This window comes from Odontesthes bonariensis, chromosome 16 (assembly GCF_027942865.1).
Source record: "Odontesthes bonariensis isolate fOdoBon6 chromosome 16, fOdoBon6.hap1, whole genome shotgun sequence".
Classification (NCBI taxonomy): Eukaryota; Metazoa; Chordata; class Actinopteri; order Atheriniformes; family Atherinopsidae; genus Odontesthes; species Odontesthes bonariensis.
The window spans coordinates 10,570,631-10,590,082 of record NC_134521.1 but is presented as its reverse complement, the minus strand read 5'-3'; the positions used below and the strand labels follow the sequence as shown (position 1 = coordinate 10,590,082).

Here is a 19,452-nt window from a genome sequence, read left to right as displayed (position 1 = left end):
TTTCAAATCTGAGGCGACAATAAAGGAAAAAAAACCACACCCGTATGACCCATCCAGAGTAAATAAACACGATGGCGGGCCGGGGCACGTCCAGAAATACACGAGGACGGAACCACATGCAGTGAGCAGGCGGCCCGATGTAAAGCTGGAAACAGGCAGGCGGGTGAACTGGGGCTGTGTGCTTCAGGCTAATTATAACCCCGAAGAGAAGACGGCTCCTTTTTTCTGTCTGTTCGAGTTTTACGGCTGAATTTAAATAGCGGGTGGCACCTATATGCGGTCTACAGTTTACGGGTGCGGAGACTCCAGATCAGAAAGTCAGCTTCACAGGGAAAGACTGCGAGGAAGAAATAGAAATACATAATACATCCGTTTGGAGTTTTATCAGAGGGCTGAACTGTGAACTCAGGAGTAGTAAAACGATGTTTTTACTATGAGGAGCATGAGATCACCGAGTCTGGGGGATATGACACGACATCCTTATGAAAAGTTAAAATTGCAGCGCTCGGTACTGTTCCTGTCCTCAGGACGTACAACTCGCTGCAAAGCTGCACGCAACGTGAAATCATACTCCTGAGACAACGGCAGCTGTATGGAAGTTTTTCTGTGCCATCAGAGTTTGACTACGAATTCCTAATATTGAATTTTTACAGCATCAAAATCAGACTTTGAATTTGAAAAACCAACAGTGTAAAAAAATATATATATATCAATTTCTAAAAACAAAAATCAGTAAAAAAAATAAATAAATAAATTTCCAAAAACAAAAATCAGTGGAAAAAAAATTCATCTTAAAAAAATTCAACTTCAAAAAATTTTTTTTTTTTTACACCATTGGTTAATTAAATTCAAAGTCTGATTTTGATGCTGTAAAAATTCAATATTAGAAATTCGTATACAAACTCATGGCACAGAGAAACTTCCATACAGCTGAAACCGAACTTGCACGTGTCGAACTGCTTCTGTAACGGCTCACATCAGCTTGGGACTGTGTCTGTCCTCCAAGCTTAATTCAACAACATGTTAAAACTCTTCTGCGTGAAATCTCACACACCACCGAGGACCTCCTGTTGCCGCTTTTAGGGAAAGGACGTAAACTCTTACCGAGCTCTCCGGCGGCATTCCTTCCACCGACAGCGTAGAGGTGTCCCTTGAGTGCACTGAGGTGGAAGAAGGTACGCTTCTCATTAAGGCACGCCACCTGGATCCATTTGTTGTAGCGAGGGTCGTACCGGAACACCGTGTCCACTGCCGTCTTTCCTTTGGTGTCGTAGTTGCTTTGGCCACCCACGACGTAAAGGAAGTTGCCGATGACTGCGATGCCGTGCTGGTAGCGAGGCGCATCCATGGGTGCCAGCGCCTTCCACTCGTGAGCCTTCTCGTCAAACAGACGCAGCTCCTTGCTCACAACGAGCTGCTGGCGCAGAACGCCGCCCAGCGTGACCAGGTGGGCGCTATCCGAGCGGATGGCTGTCCGTTCCGACTGCATAACCGGCTGCATGTAGGGCATCATTTGGTAATTACTAGCTTCCAGGAGGAGGTTGACGCAGGTGTTGTCCGTGCGCATGAAGTCCACCGTCTGAACGTGATTGATGAGTTCCTGTGGGTTCATGAGGGGAAAGCGGATGTTCTTCATGAGTTTTGGGGCGTAGTCCATTCGACCGTCTTCGTAACGTAACCAGCGACAAGCAGCCTTAAACAGGTCCAGCTCGGTGCAGTGTTTCAAGCTGTTGCTGGACAGCACAAAAGCCAAGCGCTCGAACGGGAGCTTGACAAACTCACCCGTGCCCAGCAAAGAGGGGAAGTTCTTCAGGATAAAATTGTTGACGTATTTGTCCACCTCAGTCAGGTTGTACGTGTTAGCGATACGCCCCACCTCCACGCAGTTATCGAGGGAAACCTACGAAGAAAAAGAGGTCAAAAATCTTGGAAATCTAACAAAGAACAAAGACTGCATCTTCTTAACTCGTGCGCCAAGGGATCATATCCCATTACAAAACCTTTGTGTATTAATAAATAATAAAGGAGATAAAGCTGGATCTTTAAAATGTCAAGATGATGATGATAACACACTCCTTAGTCACCACTAGATATTCAGATCTCCGCAGTGCTGCTGAGGACTAAAGGAGAGCTGTGCTGTAATGTGCAGCGTTGCCCCATGCTTCTGCCTCCTTACCCCAGAAATGAGAAAGACCTTGCAAAAGTCCAACACAGGGAGGATTTGTAAAAAGCTTGCTGCTTCAAGTGTGTCCTGCAGATTCTCCATGTTGAGTGACAACTTTGCTGTGTAGATAAAGTCTATGATCTTCTTCAGGCCTATTCGGTTTACTCCATGAAGCTTGATGCACATTAAATCCTGCTCTTTCATTCCACCTGCATCAGGAAAGAGGGGGTGACAGGACAGAGAGCCGACGGTTACACGTGGTCGCACGGTTAACTTGCATTCTCTTCCACCAACTAACCACCCGTTTTCTGGCCTAAAATAAAGTAGCTTTTTTTTCCTCTCGCTCGATTACGGCGCAGAAGCTGTAGTTAAGCCGTTCCCATTCCAGTAAATGTGCCAAAAATGCCAAATCCATGACAAACCCAAAGTAAATTTGGAGTCTTTTCAGAACCACAAGCAGTAAATCCTTGATTTCGGTCTCTCTTGGATTCTTTTGGTAAGAGTAGCTCAAAGTGTTTCTAGAATTGAGTTACAGACATCTGAACACACTGATTTCTTATATCAGTCTTGACTTTATGACTGTAGTTTTTTTTACTCTAAATGTTTTATCTGGGCGATATCCAAAAATAATTGATGGTTATTAAAGATCTCAAACAACTCCTGAGAGCTCCAATATGCTCAAACTAAGTAATAATGCTTGCTTTATTTTCCAATATTTACAATCTTACCCAACTCTAAGCATTAAAGGGATAGTTCGCCTCTTTTGACATGAAGCTGTATGACATCCCATATTAGCAATATCATTTATGAACATTTTCTTACCCCCTGCTGCGTCCTGTGAGCTGAGTTCCAGCCTCGTTTTGGCGTTGATGAAAGTAGTCCGGCTAGTTGGCTGGAGTTTAAAAAATACATTTGCATCTTAAAATCGTTCCCCAGAAAAAAGTCAGACCTCACAATCGCTTGGCGCTATTTTCTCTGCCTTCGTATCACTGCCTGCTGTTCTGCGTCCTGTTTCCTGGAGAACGATTTTGTGATGCAAATGTATTACTCTTTTGAACGCATATTGTTTTGAGAAGCAAAACGCTTTATTATTTAAACCCCAGCCAACTAGCCGAAACGAGGCTGGAACTCGGCTCACAGGACACAGCAGGGGGTAAGAAAATGTCCATAAACGATATTGCTCGTATGGGATGTCATACAGCTTCATGTCAAAAGAGACGAACTATCCCTTTAAGGTGCAGCTGCTAATCTGTAGGAACATACTGAAGTTTTAGTGAGCTGGATTATCAGGACCCTTGTCACAAAAAAAGGGCTTTGAGCATTGATTTAACCTGCCGTGTTCACTGTATTGTGAAATATATGTCACATACGCAGCTACTCACACACAACCGAGCTGAAGAAACAGCTGACGGCAGGTCTTTTATGGGGCTCAGAAATATAATTAATTTAAGGCCACAGGTTAATGCAAGAGCCACTAAAAGCAATAAAGTTAATTTTGCTTCCATTTTTGTGGCATCGATCACAGAATTGGGTTCATTTTCATAGTATCTTGTTCCTAAAACTTCCCTTTAAGTCTCCCCTACATTTATTTGCTATGTGGGGACAAAAGACCATGAAGACGAATGCAAAATAATGGCTAATACTGGAAGGATGTAGGCACAATGTAAATCTGTCACACATACCACACCATCGTAAATCAACGCGCGATTAATATATCGATGATAAATCAATAGATTTCCTCTGTTTAACTGATGCCACTATGCAGACGAGTGGATATTCTGGCTTGGTGGACCCACCTGTGAACATGGCTTTAAAGTAGTCGGAGGAGGAGGCCATCATGGCGCGGTGCACGGGGAACGCTTCATCGCCATCCCCAGCCACCAGCGTGACGTCACATAACAAACCTTCTATCCTCAGCTGGTCAAATCCCTGAGTTCAAAAAGGGAGCAAAGGCAGAAGTCAAGCATGAAAGCTTAAGCTTAAGACACCCCGAGAGTAAGGAGACTGTGTTTGATCACCGGAGATCTTAAACGAGGTATCTGAAGTATCATCAGAAATGACCTCATAGACCTGAAATTACATCCAACAGCGCTCTTATGTGCTTGAGTCGTCTGACTGATTAGTACCTGCAGGTTCTCTTGACCGTCTGGGTCGAAATTATACATCTGAGCAACAGCTGTATTGTTCGCTTGTAGGCATGGCAACATGGCGGTTAGTTCCAGCTTACAGAAAGCGGATGTCTAACAAAGGTTATGACATGCAGACCAAACACAAAGAGCAACAAGCTGTTACTGTTAACAACAACTCAAACTGACAGTATCAAGAGCAGAGTTCTGCTTGAAAACAAAACTCAGATGAACAGATTCTTCAGTCAGGATGTGAAATAAAAAAATAAATAAATAAATAATATAAAAAAAAAAAATCAATCATTCCGGTTCTGTTACTGTGCTGCGACAGCAAAAGATTAATGAGCAGCAAAAGCAGCCAACGGCAGGACAAACAACATAAAGGCTGCACCCTCTGCCACATTTTCAGGGCGATCCTTGCTGCGTGCCAATCAGAGCCGACATCCTAAAGCAACCACGAGCGTTTCAGCTTCTTTCTGACCGCAGGAAACTCAAATGAATAAAATTAGCAGTAAATACTTGCAAGTCGACCCTTTTTTTTTTTTCTTTAAAAAAAAAAAGTGGTCACAGTGAGTATTCTGCTTCTTAGGCTGTGCTCGCGCTTTAAAACAACTTAAATAGACACCAAATCCCAAATGCTTTTACTCAACTACTAAAATATTAATCAACATATTAAAAATGTTAACCAATAATTCATGCTATGGGCTCTCAGACGCTGTTATGGTTTTGCTGTGTGTGTCAAACTTCAATAAAGACTAAATCCCCACTGACAATGAGGGGAATAACTTTTAGATTTAGTGTTGCTGAAGGCAAGGATCAGGGCGGAGCTTGATGTTTTCATGAATAATCATCGTCGTGATGCGAAACGGCCCGTTCAGACGGAGCGCCTCCTCACAAAACCACAGAGGAAGAAGGTAAACTCTCACCTGAAGAACCACTGAGCTGTGTGTGTTGCTTGTGAAAAATCGGGTGTTTCCAGTCTTCGATGCCTGAAGATGAGCGGAGATGCCCATATCACCGTAGCCCAGAGCGACTTTCATGTGAGCGTCGTCGTCCTCCACGAGGGATCTATATAAAAAAAAAAAAAAAGGCCATAAGCACTCCTGGTTCCTGCTAAGTTTAGTCTATAGAAAGTAGGACAAATAAGTTTCCAAAGTGACACCACACGGGGACATTTAGGTGGTGCTAACCTGATTCTAAGACAAACTAAAAGTCCTAAAAAGTTGTAGGTCTGCAAGAGTGAAGCAGCAGGTAGAAACCATGATATATTCCCTCTGGGCTACCAACAGAACTCCAGTCTGCCAGGGTCACTCACATAAGAAGTGCACATGAAAGCTAAGCTAATATTAAATATATAGCAGGTTAAAAAAAATGTGAGACTCAATTCAAACCTTCCAGGCTGTAGATCAGTAATTACCAATTCTAATAACATTTTATAAAACCCTGTGTGACATATCTGTGGCCTCTGTGATCCAACTTAGCTGAACGGAAGAAAATGACAAGCAATCCATCACCTCTGATGTGGTGGATTGCTTGTCATATCCACTTCAGAATCAATTATTTTATTAAGTCTGATTATTAAATTTGAGGCACAATTTGACTCTTTCCACTCAGGTGGCTGTGGGAGAGTAATTTAATGTTTAACTACAAATTAAAGGTGAAACCTGAACCCTGGAGCTTTGCCACTTTGTTACCACGGTTTGAGTTGAAGTCCTCTCAAAGGGAAGGAAACAAACCGTTGAACAATTCGAATGACAGTGCCTCCATTTGGATGGTTTAAAGAGCGTAAAATGAAGCGACTGATTTCCTTTGACCAGATCAGAACTGGGTGGCACACCAAATGGGACAGAACCATCATTTTCAGGGTAAAAAAAAAAAAGGGTGGAATCATCCTTTAGGAAACCATTTTCATCCGGGGGTCCAGAGATCTGTCAGTGCAACATAATAAAAGAGATTTTTCCATAAACTTTGCAAAGAGAAGAGATCTGACTCGACACTCGTGGACAGTTTGGCACCTTTTACTTTAATTTGCTACATCAAACAACTTTATATTAAAAGTTGTGATGGACCTCTAGGGCCCACCAGCAAGGTTTTATGGCCGAGGACTTGAAGTACGTGACAGAAAAAAAACAAAAAAAAACCCAACATATTAAAGTAGGAAGCTGAAACAGCCCGATTCAAGTTGATGCTTAAAGAAAGTTTTGGTCTTGCATGAAATATGCAGATATCACATCGATAAATACAGAGATATGTGGCGAGAGCTCCGACTGAAGCAGGGAACTAATGAGAGTGTAGGTTTTCCCGTCTGAAATAAACCGCATATCGTGTTGATGAACCATCTCCGAGGTTAATGGGAAAATGAAATGGAGAAACAAGCTTGAGATGGCGTTGAAAAGATCATTAGCTTTTCGCATCTCCGTGACTAAAACCGCATCACACGAATTGTAATTAGCAAGTTTCCAGAACGCGGAGAGAAATGACTAGCGAGCTTAAAAAAAATTCTTGAGAATAATTGAAGTAAACAAAAAGGTTTAACTACTTTATAATCCAGGCGTCCGAGTCTTTAAACCGGCCTCGACTTTAGGAAAATAAACCAAGAACGCTGGACTGCGTTCCTCATTATCTGCATCTGAATCGTACATCCTCGTCCTCTAAGACAGCACAAGCACACAACTATGTGATGTAATCTGGTGCAAAGTCTCTAATTGCCCCACAGAGACCGAGTGTGTAAAGATGGATACAACTCCCTGTATAAATGTACATTTTGTTCAGACAAAACTGACATTAAACATTGAAATTCATTTGGGTATAAGATAATAAACCTCGTGGACCATTTTAAACAGAACGAAGCGTCTGTGAAATGAAAACAGCTGTGTAATCTGTTAAAAGAATCTCAAATAACCCACGTTTTAAAGCATTATAAGCAGAAGGAAACGAGCCGAGGCTCGTAGGCGAGTCTGTTCAGTAAGACGTAGTTAATAGTGATGAGGGTGGAGATCTTTGGCATAGAGAGTCTTAACCCGCCTGCTTTCACGGAGGAGATCTATGAATACTGAATGAAAACTTGGCTTAAATTACTACGACTATCCTCCACGGAACAAGCAGACGACAGAACAGTCAATGAATACTTAAAAACTGGATACTTAAAATAAATAAATAAATAAATAATAAAAAAAAGCATTCATCTTCATGTGAAGATTGGCCTGGTTTTAACAAATATTCTCCAAGAAAAAAATGTCCGCCTCAGCAGTAAATTTGCTCTTCAAACGGACACGCGAGCGGGCGGCGCATCAGATGTGGAGGAACTGATGCTTGTTGGATGGACCTTTTATATAATGAAGTAAATTGCAGCCCTTCCTCGGCTTATCATTTGTATGCAACACTTCCGTAAGCTTTGAAGGGATATTATTCAACTTCTTTTTGAATAAAACTGATTTTAGTTTAAATCTTAAGAGTTCAGCTGCATTTCTTTACCAATGTTGCAGAATATGATCCCGTATTCCAATCTATTTCACTTTATTCTTTCCTCCCAAACAGAGCAAGATACAAATGAATAAAAAGTGGGGGTGTGCACATCTACTCTCATCTTTTAATCCCTTTTAAACACATTACAACCCTGTTACTTCATAACTACGTCCTACTTCCCCACAAAATGAAACAAAAGTTTGATTTCTCCAAATGTCTCTGTTATACTTTGCTGTGGGATTAAATAAAGTAAGCAAAATGGGAGTTAAACCCCCTTGAATCGGCATCGTTTGTGAACAGACCTAATCTAAAGGAGCAAAAAAAAAAAAAAGAAAGTATTTTATGATATATATAAGCCCAAAATTATTCATACCCCTGGCAAATTTTGACTTAAAAGTTACTTTTATTCAACCGTTTTTTTCTTGATTGGAAATGACACAGGCGTCTCCCAGAAGATAAGACGATGTACAAGAGGCACCATTGTGGAAAATAATACCTCTCAGCTTTTATTTACATTTGAACAAAAAGTTGCATGTCCAAAATTATTCAAACCCTTCTCAGTAATCAATAGAAAATGGCAATCAAACGCTTCCTATAATTGCTGACCAGCTTTTTGCATGTCTCCACTGGTTTTTTTGTCCATTCATCTTCAGCTGCAGCTCTTTCAGGTTGGAGGGTCTCCTTCTCCATCACCCTGATCTTTAGCTCCCTCCACAGATCCTCAGATTCAGTCAGGACTCTGGCTGCAAAACGTTCCCGTTTTTGTTTCTTCACCACTTTTTCTGTGTGTTTTGGGTTGCTGTCGTGCTGAAAATGTCCACTGATGTCCAAGGACAAGTGTCCCTGCAGACTGCTTGATGTTGTTGTTGAGAATCTTGATGTATTGCTCTTATTTTCATGGTGCCGTTTTACTGTGATTGGGTGCATCGGCTGGAAAACACCCCCATTCCACTTTTTGCTCAAATGTAAATAAAAGCTGAGAAATTATTTTTTTCCCCACAATGATGCCTCTCGTACATCGTCTTATTATCTTATCATTGTCTGCTGGTTGGATCAAAGTAACTTTAAAGGGATAGTTCGCGTCTTTTGACATGAAGCTGTATGACATCCCATATTAGCAATATCATTTATGAACATTTTCTTACCCCCTTCTGCGTCCTGTGAGCCGAGTTCCAGCCTCGTTTTGGCGTTGATGAAGGTAGTCCGGCTAGTTGGCTGGGGCCACAAAAATAAAGCGTTTTGCTTCTCAAAACAATATGCGTTCAAAAGAGTAATACATTTGCATCACAAAATCGTTCTCCAGGAAAAAGTCAGACCTCACAATCGCTTGGCGCTATTTTCTCTGCCTTCGTATCACTGCGCGCTGCCGCCTGCCGACAGCCGCGCCTGTTACGGTGTTTGCTGCTCGGAAGCAGGGGACTGCTCGGTCTGCACAGCACACAGCGATTGTGAGGTCTGACTTTTTCCTGGAGAACGATGTTGTGATGCAAATGTATTACTCTTTTGAACGCATATTGTTTTGAGAAGCAAAATGCTTTATTTCTTAAACCCCAGCCAACTAACCGGACTACCTTCGTCAACGCCAAAACGAGGCTGGAACTCGGCTCAGGACGCAGCAGGGTGTAAGAAAATGTTCATAAATTATATTGCTAGTATGGGATGTCATACAGCTTCATGTCAAAAGAGGCAAACTATCCCTTTAAGATTAACTGTATATATGATGTAAAACTTTAACAGGGATCCTTTAATGGAGAAGCATGCTGGATCTGCATTATAGGTAATTTACCACGATGTGAGGAACCGTTGTTTAAGATCACCTGGAGGTTAAAAAACCGCAAAGTTAACTCATAAACTACAGAAACATCAGTCGTGCCTCTTCTACAAAATGTTAAAAAATAAAGAAACAGAGTCAACTTTTAAGTCTAAATCTCTACAATCAATGTTGGACGACCAGGAACTGTGGACAGCCTGCATGTGCTGAATAATCACATCTCTGCACTTTGACACAAAGCGAAAACTTGAGCCAACTTCTTCAAGACTTCAAGCATCAACAGATAAAAGATACTTGGGTAAACACTGGGAGAAGATCGGGATGAATCTGCCCATCATTCCACTCACATGCTGAACTGAGGAACAGTTAGAGGATACACTGTGAGCAAACAAAATAAGCAAAAAAAGATGGAGATTCTACAACCACAGAAGGTAAAGAAAACTAAATAGAACTACACAACCGGACTACATGTGATTAAGGTCTGTTACAAACCAAACCTCAAATGATAAAACACCATTTTTGAAATGACAAAAAGGGTGGGATTGATAATAAAAGACACAATTTACAAGGAGGTGATAATGGACCACATCTAGCGGGAGTTTGTGAACACCATTAGCACTATAACACTGATGGCTCGAACAGCATTCACAGTCACACCGACACAGAGCACAGGCAATGTACTTGTACATTTACCCCGTCAGGTGGTAAGTCGGACAGGCAGCCAGGAGAGAGTGGGTTGTCCAAACCATAAAGGAGTGTCGGTGGCTGCCGGAACGAAACAAAGCAGACAACAGCTACAGCATCCAACATAAAAAGGTTCTGTTCTTCTTCAGGAGAAAAGACACTGAATGTCGAGTTGCATCAGAAACCAGTGAGAGGTTCAAGTTAATTATCATGAAGCATTAGCACAGCTCAGCGCTGACCTATAAAACACAAGAGAATGTGTCGTACCAGGGCTGGACAGTACATAGAAATTGTATCGTTATTGCGTAATGTCGACGTCACAGGAGAAAAATCAATATTGTAAAGACATTTTGGCTTGAAATCAGACAATTAATGAGGTTTCAGTGAAGGCTGCATTTCACTTAGCTGTAGAACATCTGATAAACAACTATAAGTCATCACAATATTAACATTTATCATCCCTATATCAAACTATAAGCCAGTAAAATACATGTTACCAAAGTCCAATTGATTATTATGTGATTAGTTTATTGATACACACATTTCATAGCTTATTTTAATACTTAACAGCATATTGAAGCACATTCAAACGCAACAAAACGAGTTTGGACTGGAGGACCGATGAATTCAGGACGTAACACCGGTTCTGCTACAAACTGCCCGACTTTTACAGGCCCACCATGAAGTCAGGTGCCCTGAATTAGGTGGATTTTACTGTGTTTTTCCATTAAACTTCTCTATTAATACACCATGCTGGGTCTGAAGTGATCAGGAGATCGATGCTTTAACTTATACTCAATTCAAATCTGCTTGTTTCTTAAATCCAGAACATCCCCAGCAGCTTGATGGCACCAGTTCAGTTAGAGAAGAATCACAATTACTGGTTAAAAGGAATCTTTTGCTTTCGTATGCTGTGCGGACAGCAACCACTCTGCCCTACAATCTGGTTCAAACATCCAATTTGGATGAGCTGCGATGATACCTTCAGGTTCATTAGTTTATGCGAGTTATGTGGGGCCGAGTCATAGGAAGTTGAAGGGTTGAAGTGTGGCAGCGCTTCAAGTCGCTTCATGTCGGTGGAAATCTTAAGTGACAGTTCAGAAAGCCAGAGGGATTTTTACAAGAGATGACAGTGGAAGGGTCTTAAATAACTGGCTGCTATAGCTTTACTGCTACATTATGCTCAGCCATGAACTGATGGAGACCTTAAACAACTCAGCTTCTCACCTTCTGTAAGGCTACGACGTGGTTTCCTGAGCAAAATACAGCTGAAACAGATGCTAAACGATACATATTTCAATGTTATCACGATGAAAATATAACAACGAGCACCCAAGCTATTTAATCCGCTGTAAATATTGAAGAAAATTTAAATCAAACCATCTATCCAGTTGAGTCTTTACTGGGAAAAGTCCTGGCTTACGTTTTACAGTTTTACTCACAGTCGGTAGGTAAAAAGCAGCCAGAAAATTCACATGCACAGCTCATGGAGAATTGACTGCAGCACCTTCAGATTAATGCTTCTACAAACTGCATAAAACAAATAAAGTTTCATTCCTTTCAACTTTTAGTTTGACGGCAACATACTTAAGCAAAAGAAGCAGCTGAAGCTCGGCAGCAGCAGATTTACACGAATATTCAGCTCCTCGGCTGTAGCAACGCATCATCGTGACTGCCTGAGGTCGTTGTCATACATCTAGGACTCGGTTTGAGTCCATCTTCGTCAAACTAAACTGACTGGACATCGTTCTGAAAGAAAAACTCCTGTTTGTTTGTCAAGGCCGCACAGTTCAGCTGGCACATTTGGACTAGAACCAACCATGAAATCATCTAATAAACTGTATGCAAACCCTCCGCATGATAGAGTGAAACTGAGATACTGAAATCTGCTGAGGTACGGAGGAATTTAACCGGAGAAATAAAACAAAGTGTTTTTACATGGAACAAAACAGTTACCGAGTGTCCAAATTAAATCAAAAACAAAGGAAAAGCTTCTGAAAACTGAAAGTATCACATATTACTGTGCGAGGGTTTGTGGACATGCACGTCCCAATGAAGCGATCACAAGAACACACGATCCAGCAGCTAAATCCTAGGAAATATTATTAAGTGAGAACTTCTGGAGACAGTGAGGGGGAAATCTCACAGACTTCTCAATAACTGAGCAGAGAAATGCAGTAAAGCTGCCTGCTGATCGGCCCCTGGTCCCGGGGGAAAAGTGCATGAAGCAAAGCATTTCACTTTCTTAAGTGCTGGATTGATTTTCAGTCCTAAAAAGCAAGATGGTTTTCAAAATGCCTTTAAATGTAACCACAGAGCAGCATCACTGCTGGTAGAAATGATACAGTGACACATGGACAGCATTAAAGGTTTCTAACAAGGCATATGTCGTCTTGTAAGCTTTAAGAGGACAGCTCGGGCCGGATGTTGTATACGAACAGGCTTGGATCAGCTGCCGTAGATCTTACAAGCTTGTGTCATTTTATATGAGCTCATCTGAAACCGAAAACGACCAAGAAAGTTTTACATCTAAGAAAATCGTGCAGTTTTTGTTCCTTTACCTTTAGCAAAAGCCTATTGAGGTCGGTCTAAATAGCAATAATGGATGTGGTGGATAGATTTAAACAGGAAAATGATCTATAATCTGCGGATATAATCTCAGTTTTCTTCTTTACTCTGCCCAACAAGCTTCGCCCATTCACCATAACCTAAAGATTAAATCTCTACGATGTGGTGTCACACCTTCTTAATATCTGAAATCAGATGGGACTTATTTTAAGAACACAAACGCCACTGCATTTGAAGGCTGTAATTAAATAAGAACTGAAAATTAATAGACTTAATGCATCAATCATTAGGTCCTTTGATAGCTATTTGCTGTTCACTTTGCCAGAAGAAAACTATCTACAATCTTTAGATGATGGTTCCACTCAGTCCAAATACCATAAGCCGTCTCTGTGTGTAGAAACGAGTCGGTAATCAAAGCACTTAAAGGTCACCGTGCACAAAAAGAAACTTTCAACCACAAGTGGTAAAACCAAGCGACCTTCATTTTTCCATGTTAATCTGTGGGTGAAGCTGCCACCTTGTCAACATGTAACAAATGCTCAGTCAAGCCGAATAAAAGAGCACGACCCAGCAAGATGTGCTGACAAAAAGAAAACTACAGCACTTTCTCCAGAAAGCTTGCATCATTTTTTTAAAGAATACCTAAAAAAAAAACAGGTTGAGCTGTGTTCTGTAATATCATTCAGTGCACGTAGGCCCAAGCAAGGCACGTGTCCTCAAGAGCTGAACTCAGATTCTGGACAAAAAGGCCAGAGATTTTGTAAGAGCAATAAAGAAATTAGAAGCGTCAGCAATATACTGCTTCAACTTAAATGAGTGGAGGCATGGCTGCGAATACAAATCAGCTTAATCCGTCACCATCCCTACACGGATGCCTGATGGATGGCAGATCCGTCCACAATCGCAGAAGTCAGCAATAATATCGTTTATTTCCACATTTAATTATCCCAGATGCATTACAGGTGCAGCTTAGCCACCAAAGGAGTCATCTTTGGTGGAAACTTTACACCTTGGTGAAAGACCGGAGCAACAAAGCGTGAAAAGACGGGAACTGGCAAACATTAAGGCAGCTACGAGCTGACCCGCTGATGGGGTCGAGGCTTAGAGCTTTCTACTTGGATGGGCATTTTGGGAACCTCTGCTGTGAACTAGCTCCCGATTTGTTTTCCAATGAAGTCTTTGAACCTAAAGGGCCAAATGTTCTGAGAGGGCTAAACTGTTTTACCTACAGCCTGGCAGTGCTACTATTCAGTCTACTATTTTGGGGGGTTTAAAAGGTTTTTGCATGCTTTGACACAACTAAATGGCGAATCTGAGGTAACAAGGTTTCTGCAACGCATCAGAAATGATAGATACTGACTTTTGTGTGTGTGTGTGTGTGTGTTGAGCACAGATGTGACAGTTTCACCTGAGTGAACTCGCCTGGTGCTTTGCCAGCCAGACGGCCTGCGCCTCCCACTTGGACTTTCAATAATAAAAAATTTGAAAAAAAAAACGATCCCTGGGTGGCCGCTGCCTTTTCTGCAAAGTGGCCACAAGTCAGCGGGAACTTAATGTCCGTTCCAAAGGGCGAGGTACATTAAAAGCTGCACTGAATGCACGCACAAAAGGAATAGGACGATGTGTATGCACCAAAACTACAAAAACAACACTGTCGTCCTTTGAAAGCTGGGGTAGATGCTTCCCTCAGGAGGGCAGCATTTAATATTCTGTGGGTTTCACGCAGGTTCATCTAAAGTACTTTGAGAAAATCATTGAATTTCATCTCGTAAGGCTTAAGAAAGCACACTAATCATTCACACATAATGGCATTTTCTATGTGCGGGGTGTTATTATTCCACGGAGAAGCCAACAAATAAGCTCAGTAACATAACTCCAAACGCAGTTCTTAATCAAGACATTATATATAATAATCTGTTGTTTTTAGTTAGACATTTTGGAGAACAATCTCACTGCTAATGAAAAGCTTAATAGATTCCATCTCAATGCAGGCATTTCATCCCTGACCCTGACTGATGCTAATTAACACATGGCGTGCCATATCTGGTGAGAACCCTGAGAAAATCTCCCGTTTAATGTATTTCTAACCATGAAAAGAAGAAAACCCAGTTGTTTTTTTTTTATCCGATGTCAGTTGTCAAATCAAATATGCTGCGATCACCCTCAAATGGATTCATCCTCCAAGTTATTAAACAAATGACTTCAGATGGTAATGAACCCCATTCCGAAGAAGTGCGTACACGTGAACTATTGAGCCGTTTACCTCAGAGACGGCAAAGATCATCACATAGCAGCAGCGCAGGAGATTTTATCAGCAGTGGAAGGATTTTACAGTCACATGAAGCAACTTCACTTACAACAATCTGTTCAACAGACTTCCAAAGCCTCCCTTTCACATATATCTGCACAGTCTCTCGGTGGAACTAAATCTGATAGCGCTGTGTTCTTAACACTCGTTAGAATTCAAAATATTCCTCAATAAAATATGTAAAACTGTCTTTAAAAAGCCATTTTACCAGGAGATAACGTACATAGTGAAGGCTGCATTCTTCGTGGATTCAATAGTTGACAAAGAGCGACAATTTCATGGCGAGAGAAAAGGGAGACGACATGTACTAAAGGGTCCTGACAGGAATCAAACTGCCTTCAGATTACTGGCTCATCACAAAGCCTCCGAGAGGTGACAGCCAAAGGCAGCGGGCACATATATGAAGTGTTTGGCATTATCAGGAATGACATTTCAGTTAACGTTTCTGTGGAATCTTGGAAAATAAATAGATAAAAAACAAAGCCGATGGGTTACTCCATTGGGCCGTGCTGGCAGTGGACACTAACCACTGCGTGCAGACATCTGTTGTGTAGGAAGTTCACGGGTTAATATAATAGATTAGTGCGGTTTCAAAACAGACTAACCACCTTATGCAAACAAATCTTAAGTTATCGCGCACGTCACCTGCTCTGAAAATGTACGCCTCTGTGTCGTGCTGCTTGGGAAAACACAGAGATTACCCTACCAACCAAGTTAAAAATGTCTTGAGCCAAACGGACAGCGAGCCTATAAAGAGTGACTTCTCCCTGACCACAGGCCGCCCTATAATTGGGGGCCCAATATCAGCCTGCTTAAAAACACAGCTTACTATATTTGTGCTTTAAAATAGTAAGTGGTCTGGTGGAGCTGAGTAACCGTGGGCAGAGTAAGGTGGAGTCTCCATGCTTGAGTATACTCCAGAGTGTGTGTGTGAGCTCTGCTGTAAAGACACGCAACCGCTCGATGTATTTCAGTGGACTTCATAGAAGGCGTTTTTACAGACTGCCCATTCATTTCTTCAGTGTCAAGTGATAAAAAAAGAATGTGAATGCCGAGTATACACAATCCTTACAGGCTCTGACAAGGTCTTCATTATTTCTGTGGCAGCAACTCTTGGACGGCGTTGGGTAAATAAAGCGTCTTTTAATTCACCAGCATGGCGAGGTTGTTTATTCATTTTCAAGGAAATGGACGCTACTCCACATTAAACCACCTCCAAGTCAAAATTAATAGATGGAAGATGATCCATATTATCAAGATTAGAGATCCCCGGAGGTTTAATTTAACTTTATGTTGCTGTGTTTTGAAGTGGCGTCTTCACCCAAGAACCCAAAGCAGTGATTAACAATCATTGAATCAAACGCAACGACCACGGAGACGACCTTGGACGAGACTCTGAACCCCAAGCTGCTCCAGCTGAGATGGATGGTTAAGAAGGAAAATATATAATCTATTAATCACTGAGTGAATAGTGTCAAGAGTGACAACTTTGTGCATCTTAAACCCACCGGGGGGGGGGGGACCTTTTAGTCGAGACGTGTCTAGTTTCTGAAGGTTTGTACTGACGTAGCATTTTACGATATTGTAGATATCTCCCATTTCGCAAAAACAGCAGCGGGAGCATAAATTTCCCTTACTGTGATCCACATTTCTGTACAATTAAAGAGAGAAAACCCAACATAACATAACAGGATGAGATCCCATTCAGTAAAAATCTAGCCGGTGAAAATTCCTGTTGGCTGGAAGCTCAGTTTAGCTCGAGGAGGTTTTTCTTCCTCCTTCACCGAAAGAAAAAGACATGTTCAAAAGTCAAAGAGAGCCCGAGGAGAGGGGTGAAAAGAGGATGGCGAGAAGCTGCGTGAAGCACACCCTTTCTACCCTTCCCCCTTCCTGAACAGTAGCGGATGACAATAGCTTCTAAACCAGGACACGCCAGACATCCTGACAAAGGCAGGCTCCTCCCAAGCTGCTGAGTCTCAGCTCCCAAATAAACACAGCCACAGGGGAGAGGGGCAAGAGTCGGGGATGTGGAGCTCGCCATGTCCGGGCCAGCCAAAGAAATAAATGAAAAAATAAATAAATAAATCGGCCCTTTTGCCTAAGAAAAGGCATTCTGCCATGGAACCATAAAATTCATGCTGGACAAGGAAATTCTCATGACACAGTACGAGGCTCAGTCCCATTCTGCCTGACTGAAGGTACAATAAAAATACAGTTACACTGATTCACAAAAAAATGTATGAAAAATAGAGAAACTAAAAAAAAAACAACAACTCACAAATACAATCTCCAAATACCATGAATGCCATTTAGCCGTTACTCACATGTAGGCTGGCGAAAGGGGTGAGGACCTGGATGTCTTAAGAACTGGCACTGGGAATTTCCAGCTGACGGGAGAACCGCTTTTCCATTTCAACGGCATGTTGTTGTCACCAGAATGGTGCTATAGCAGTACCAACAGCAAAGACCATTTCCATGAAAAGGTTCCCAATGCAGTCTTCCATCCCACTCTGCCCACACCATTAAAGGGGGAGGGAGGGCAGCGGCGACACCAGCAGCTACAGAAATACTCTGGTACACACGGCGCAGGCTACAGTCAGGGCAGCAATGAGAAGCCAATAGAGTGCATCCACCGCAACTACTTGCCCTACTGCATTCACAGTTGTCTCGTGGTAGGCGGTGGGGGGGGGGGGGGGGGGGGGGGCAGAAGCCCTGCCTTCCCATCACTCTTTCAGGATCTGTGAATAGCCCCAGTAGCTAAGCAACAGTGCCCCCTTGTTGGAGAAAAGAGAATTACAGCTCTGGGACTGCTGTGCAAACAGGGGACATTATAGTGAAAACAAATACTATAATTAAATAGGCACAGTTCAGTTTAACAACACACAAAAAAAACAGCATTTATTTAATGACTCATGCAGAGTGTTTAAAAAAATAGATAAAAGGAGGATCATTTCTGTATAAGTTTTTGCATCACAACAAGTAGTTCTGCAGCTATTTTGAGGACGTAAACAAATGTTTTTTCATACTCGGCTCGGATCATTTAGTAATTCTGCCTTCCATCATTCAAAAAACGATGCTCAAGAGGGCTGATGGGTGTGAGGAAGACACTGTCCATGGACTGGACATGACTGGGCACAATTAAGGAAGACAAATACAAGGTCTCATATATATATTTGTATGTTAAAGTAAAGAATCAAAGTTGTTCACACACCTATGAGACAGTCGTGTGAAGGATACCAGACAGTTTCTGCAGCTTTGGAAGAGCCCAAAAGCAGAGTAGCTGGCACCGTTTTAAAAATGAAAGAACTTTTAAATCACCACAAGGACTTTACCACCCAGGCAAACGGAGGATATGTGGGTTATGGGCTTTTGTGAAGCAGTTGACCAATAAACCAATTGTTGAACATGAAAGAGTTCCAAAGTTCCTTTTGTAGACATGAGAGAACCTGTGTAGCACGACAGTAAGCTAGCTCTTCCGTCCAAGCAGCCAGACATTTTAAGTGAGAAAGACACGGTCATTTCTCACTTAAATGGACAAGTTTGCCAAAATGTACACAGAAATACTCCCAGACCATGAATAGGAAAATCCTCTAAACCACTTCCACTGTATTCTTACATGAAAATATGAGGATGTCTGAATTTTTTCTGCCAAGTAGTTTTCATACATGCACTTCACAGCAGGCGATTCTCCAGGTGCAAAGTGTTTTCCCCTCTGGAATACTCTGGAATACCACCTGGGTATGGCGCAGAGGAGGCAGAACATTACGGTCGGGCCGGCTGACCACGCCGTCATCCATCGCTGATGCCTGGGAGGCATCACAAGGTGAATCATCATCGTAATGCCCCCACATAGTCACCATGTATGAAGTCACACAGATGGCCAAGCAACTGTGACAAGCAATGGAAAGCATTACAGAAGCTGGCAGAAAAGAGCATGAAGCAGTCTCACACACTCAGCAGCTACAGAAAGCTCTTCTGGAGCACAGGCACCCCATTTCTCTAATCACATCTTTTTTGTAAAGGTCTGCTACAAAGCAGCATATTACATGAACTTCTCAGTTGCCTCAGCTACTGAGTCACTGAATACGTAGGCTACGGATATTAATCTATATCTGGAAAGAAAAAAGGTATTCCTCATACATTTTGAAAGCTGATAAACATTTCAAACCTTTTCTCCATATAAAATCACCTGCAGCATTATCTACATAATTATCTTGTCTTAACAACCTCTCCCTCCAGTCTTAAAGTGCAGCTAAACCACAGGGATGCACTCCATCATTTCTTTGCCTAAAGACTCAAAGCTACACCATTTCTCCTCAAATCTCCAAAACGACTCTCCTCCCAAACTTGCAAAACCCCTTTTTTA

At 42.0% G+C, this 19,452-nt stretch overlaps 1 protein-coding gene across 2 annotated transcripts in view; it reads right to left on the bottom strand.

Annotated features, from left to right (window-relative positions):
- klhl13 (kelch-like family member 13) overlaps positions 1-17,721 on the bottom strand; it is a 30,818-nt gene extending 13,097 nt beyond the window's left edge. Inside the window, exons 1-6 of one of the 2 annotated variants that reach the window (XM_075487793.1) lie at positions 17,411-17,721; positions 10,220-10,291; positions 5,217-5,358; positions 3,961-4,093; positions 2,177-2,373; positions 1,105-1,900 (exon numbers count right to left, since the gene is read on the bottom strand). In XM_075487793.1, the coding sequence (XP_075343908.1) occupies positions 1,105-1,900; positions 2,177-2,373; positions 3,961-4,093; positions 5,217-5,358; positions 10,220-10,291; positions 17,411-17,508 (1,438 nt within the window). In that variant the 5' untranslated portion in view covers positions 17,509-17,721. The remainder of the gene's footprint in view (positions 1-1,104; positions 1,901-2,176; positions 2,374-3,960; positions 4,094-5,216; positions 5,359-10,219; positions 10,292-17,410) is intronic. The other variant, XM_075487794.1, reaches the window with a different exon arrangement.
- Positions 17,722-19,452: the final 1,731 nt, after the last annotated feature.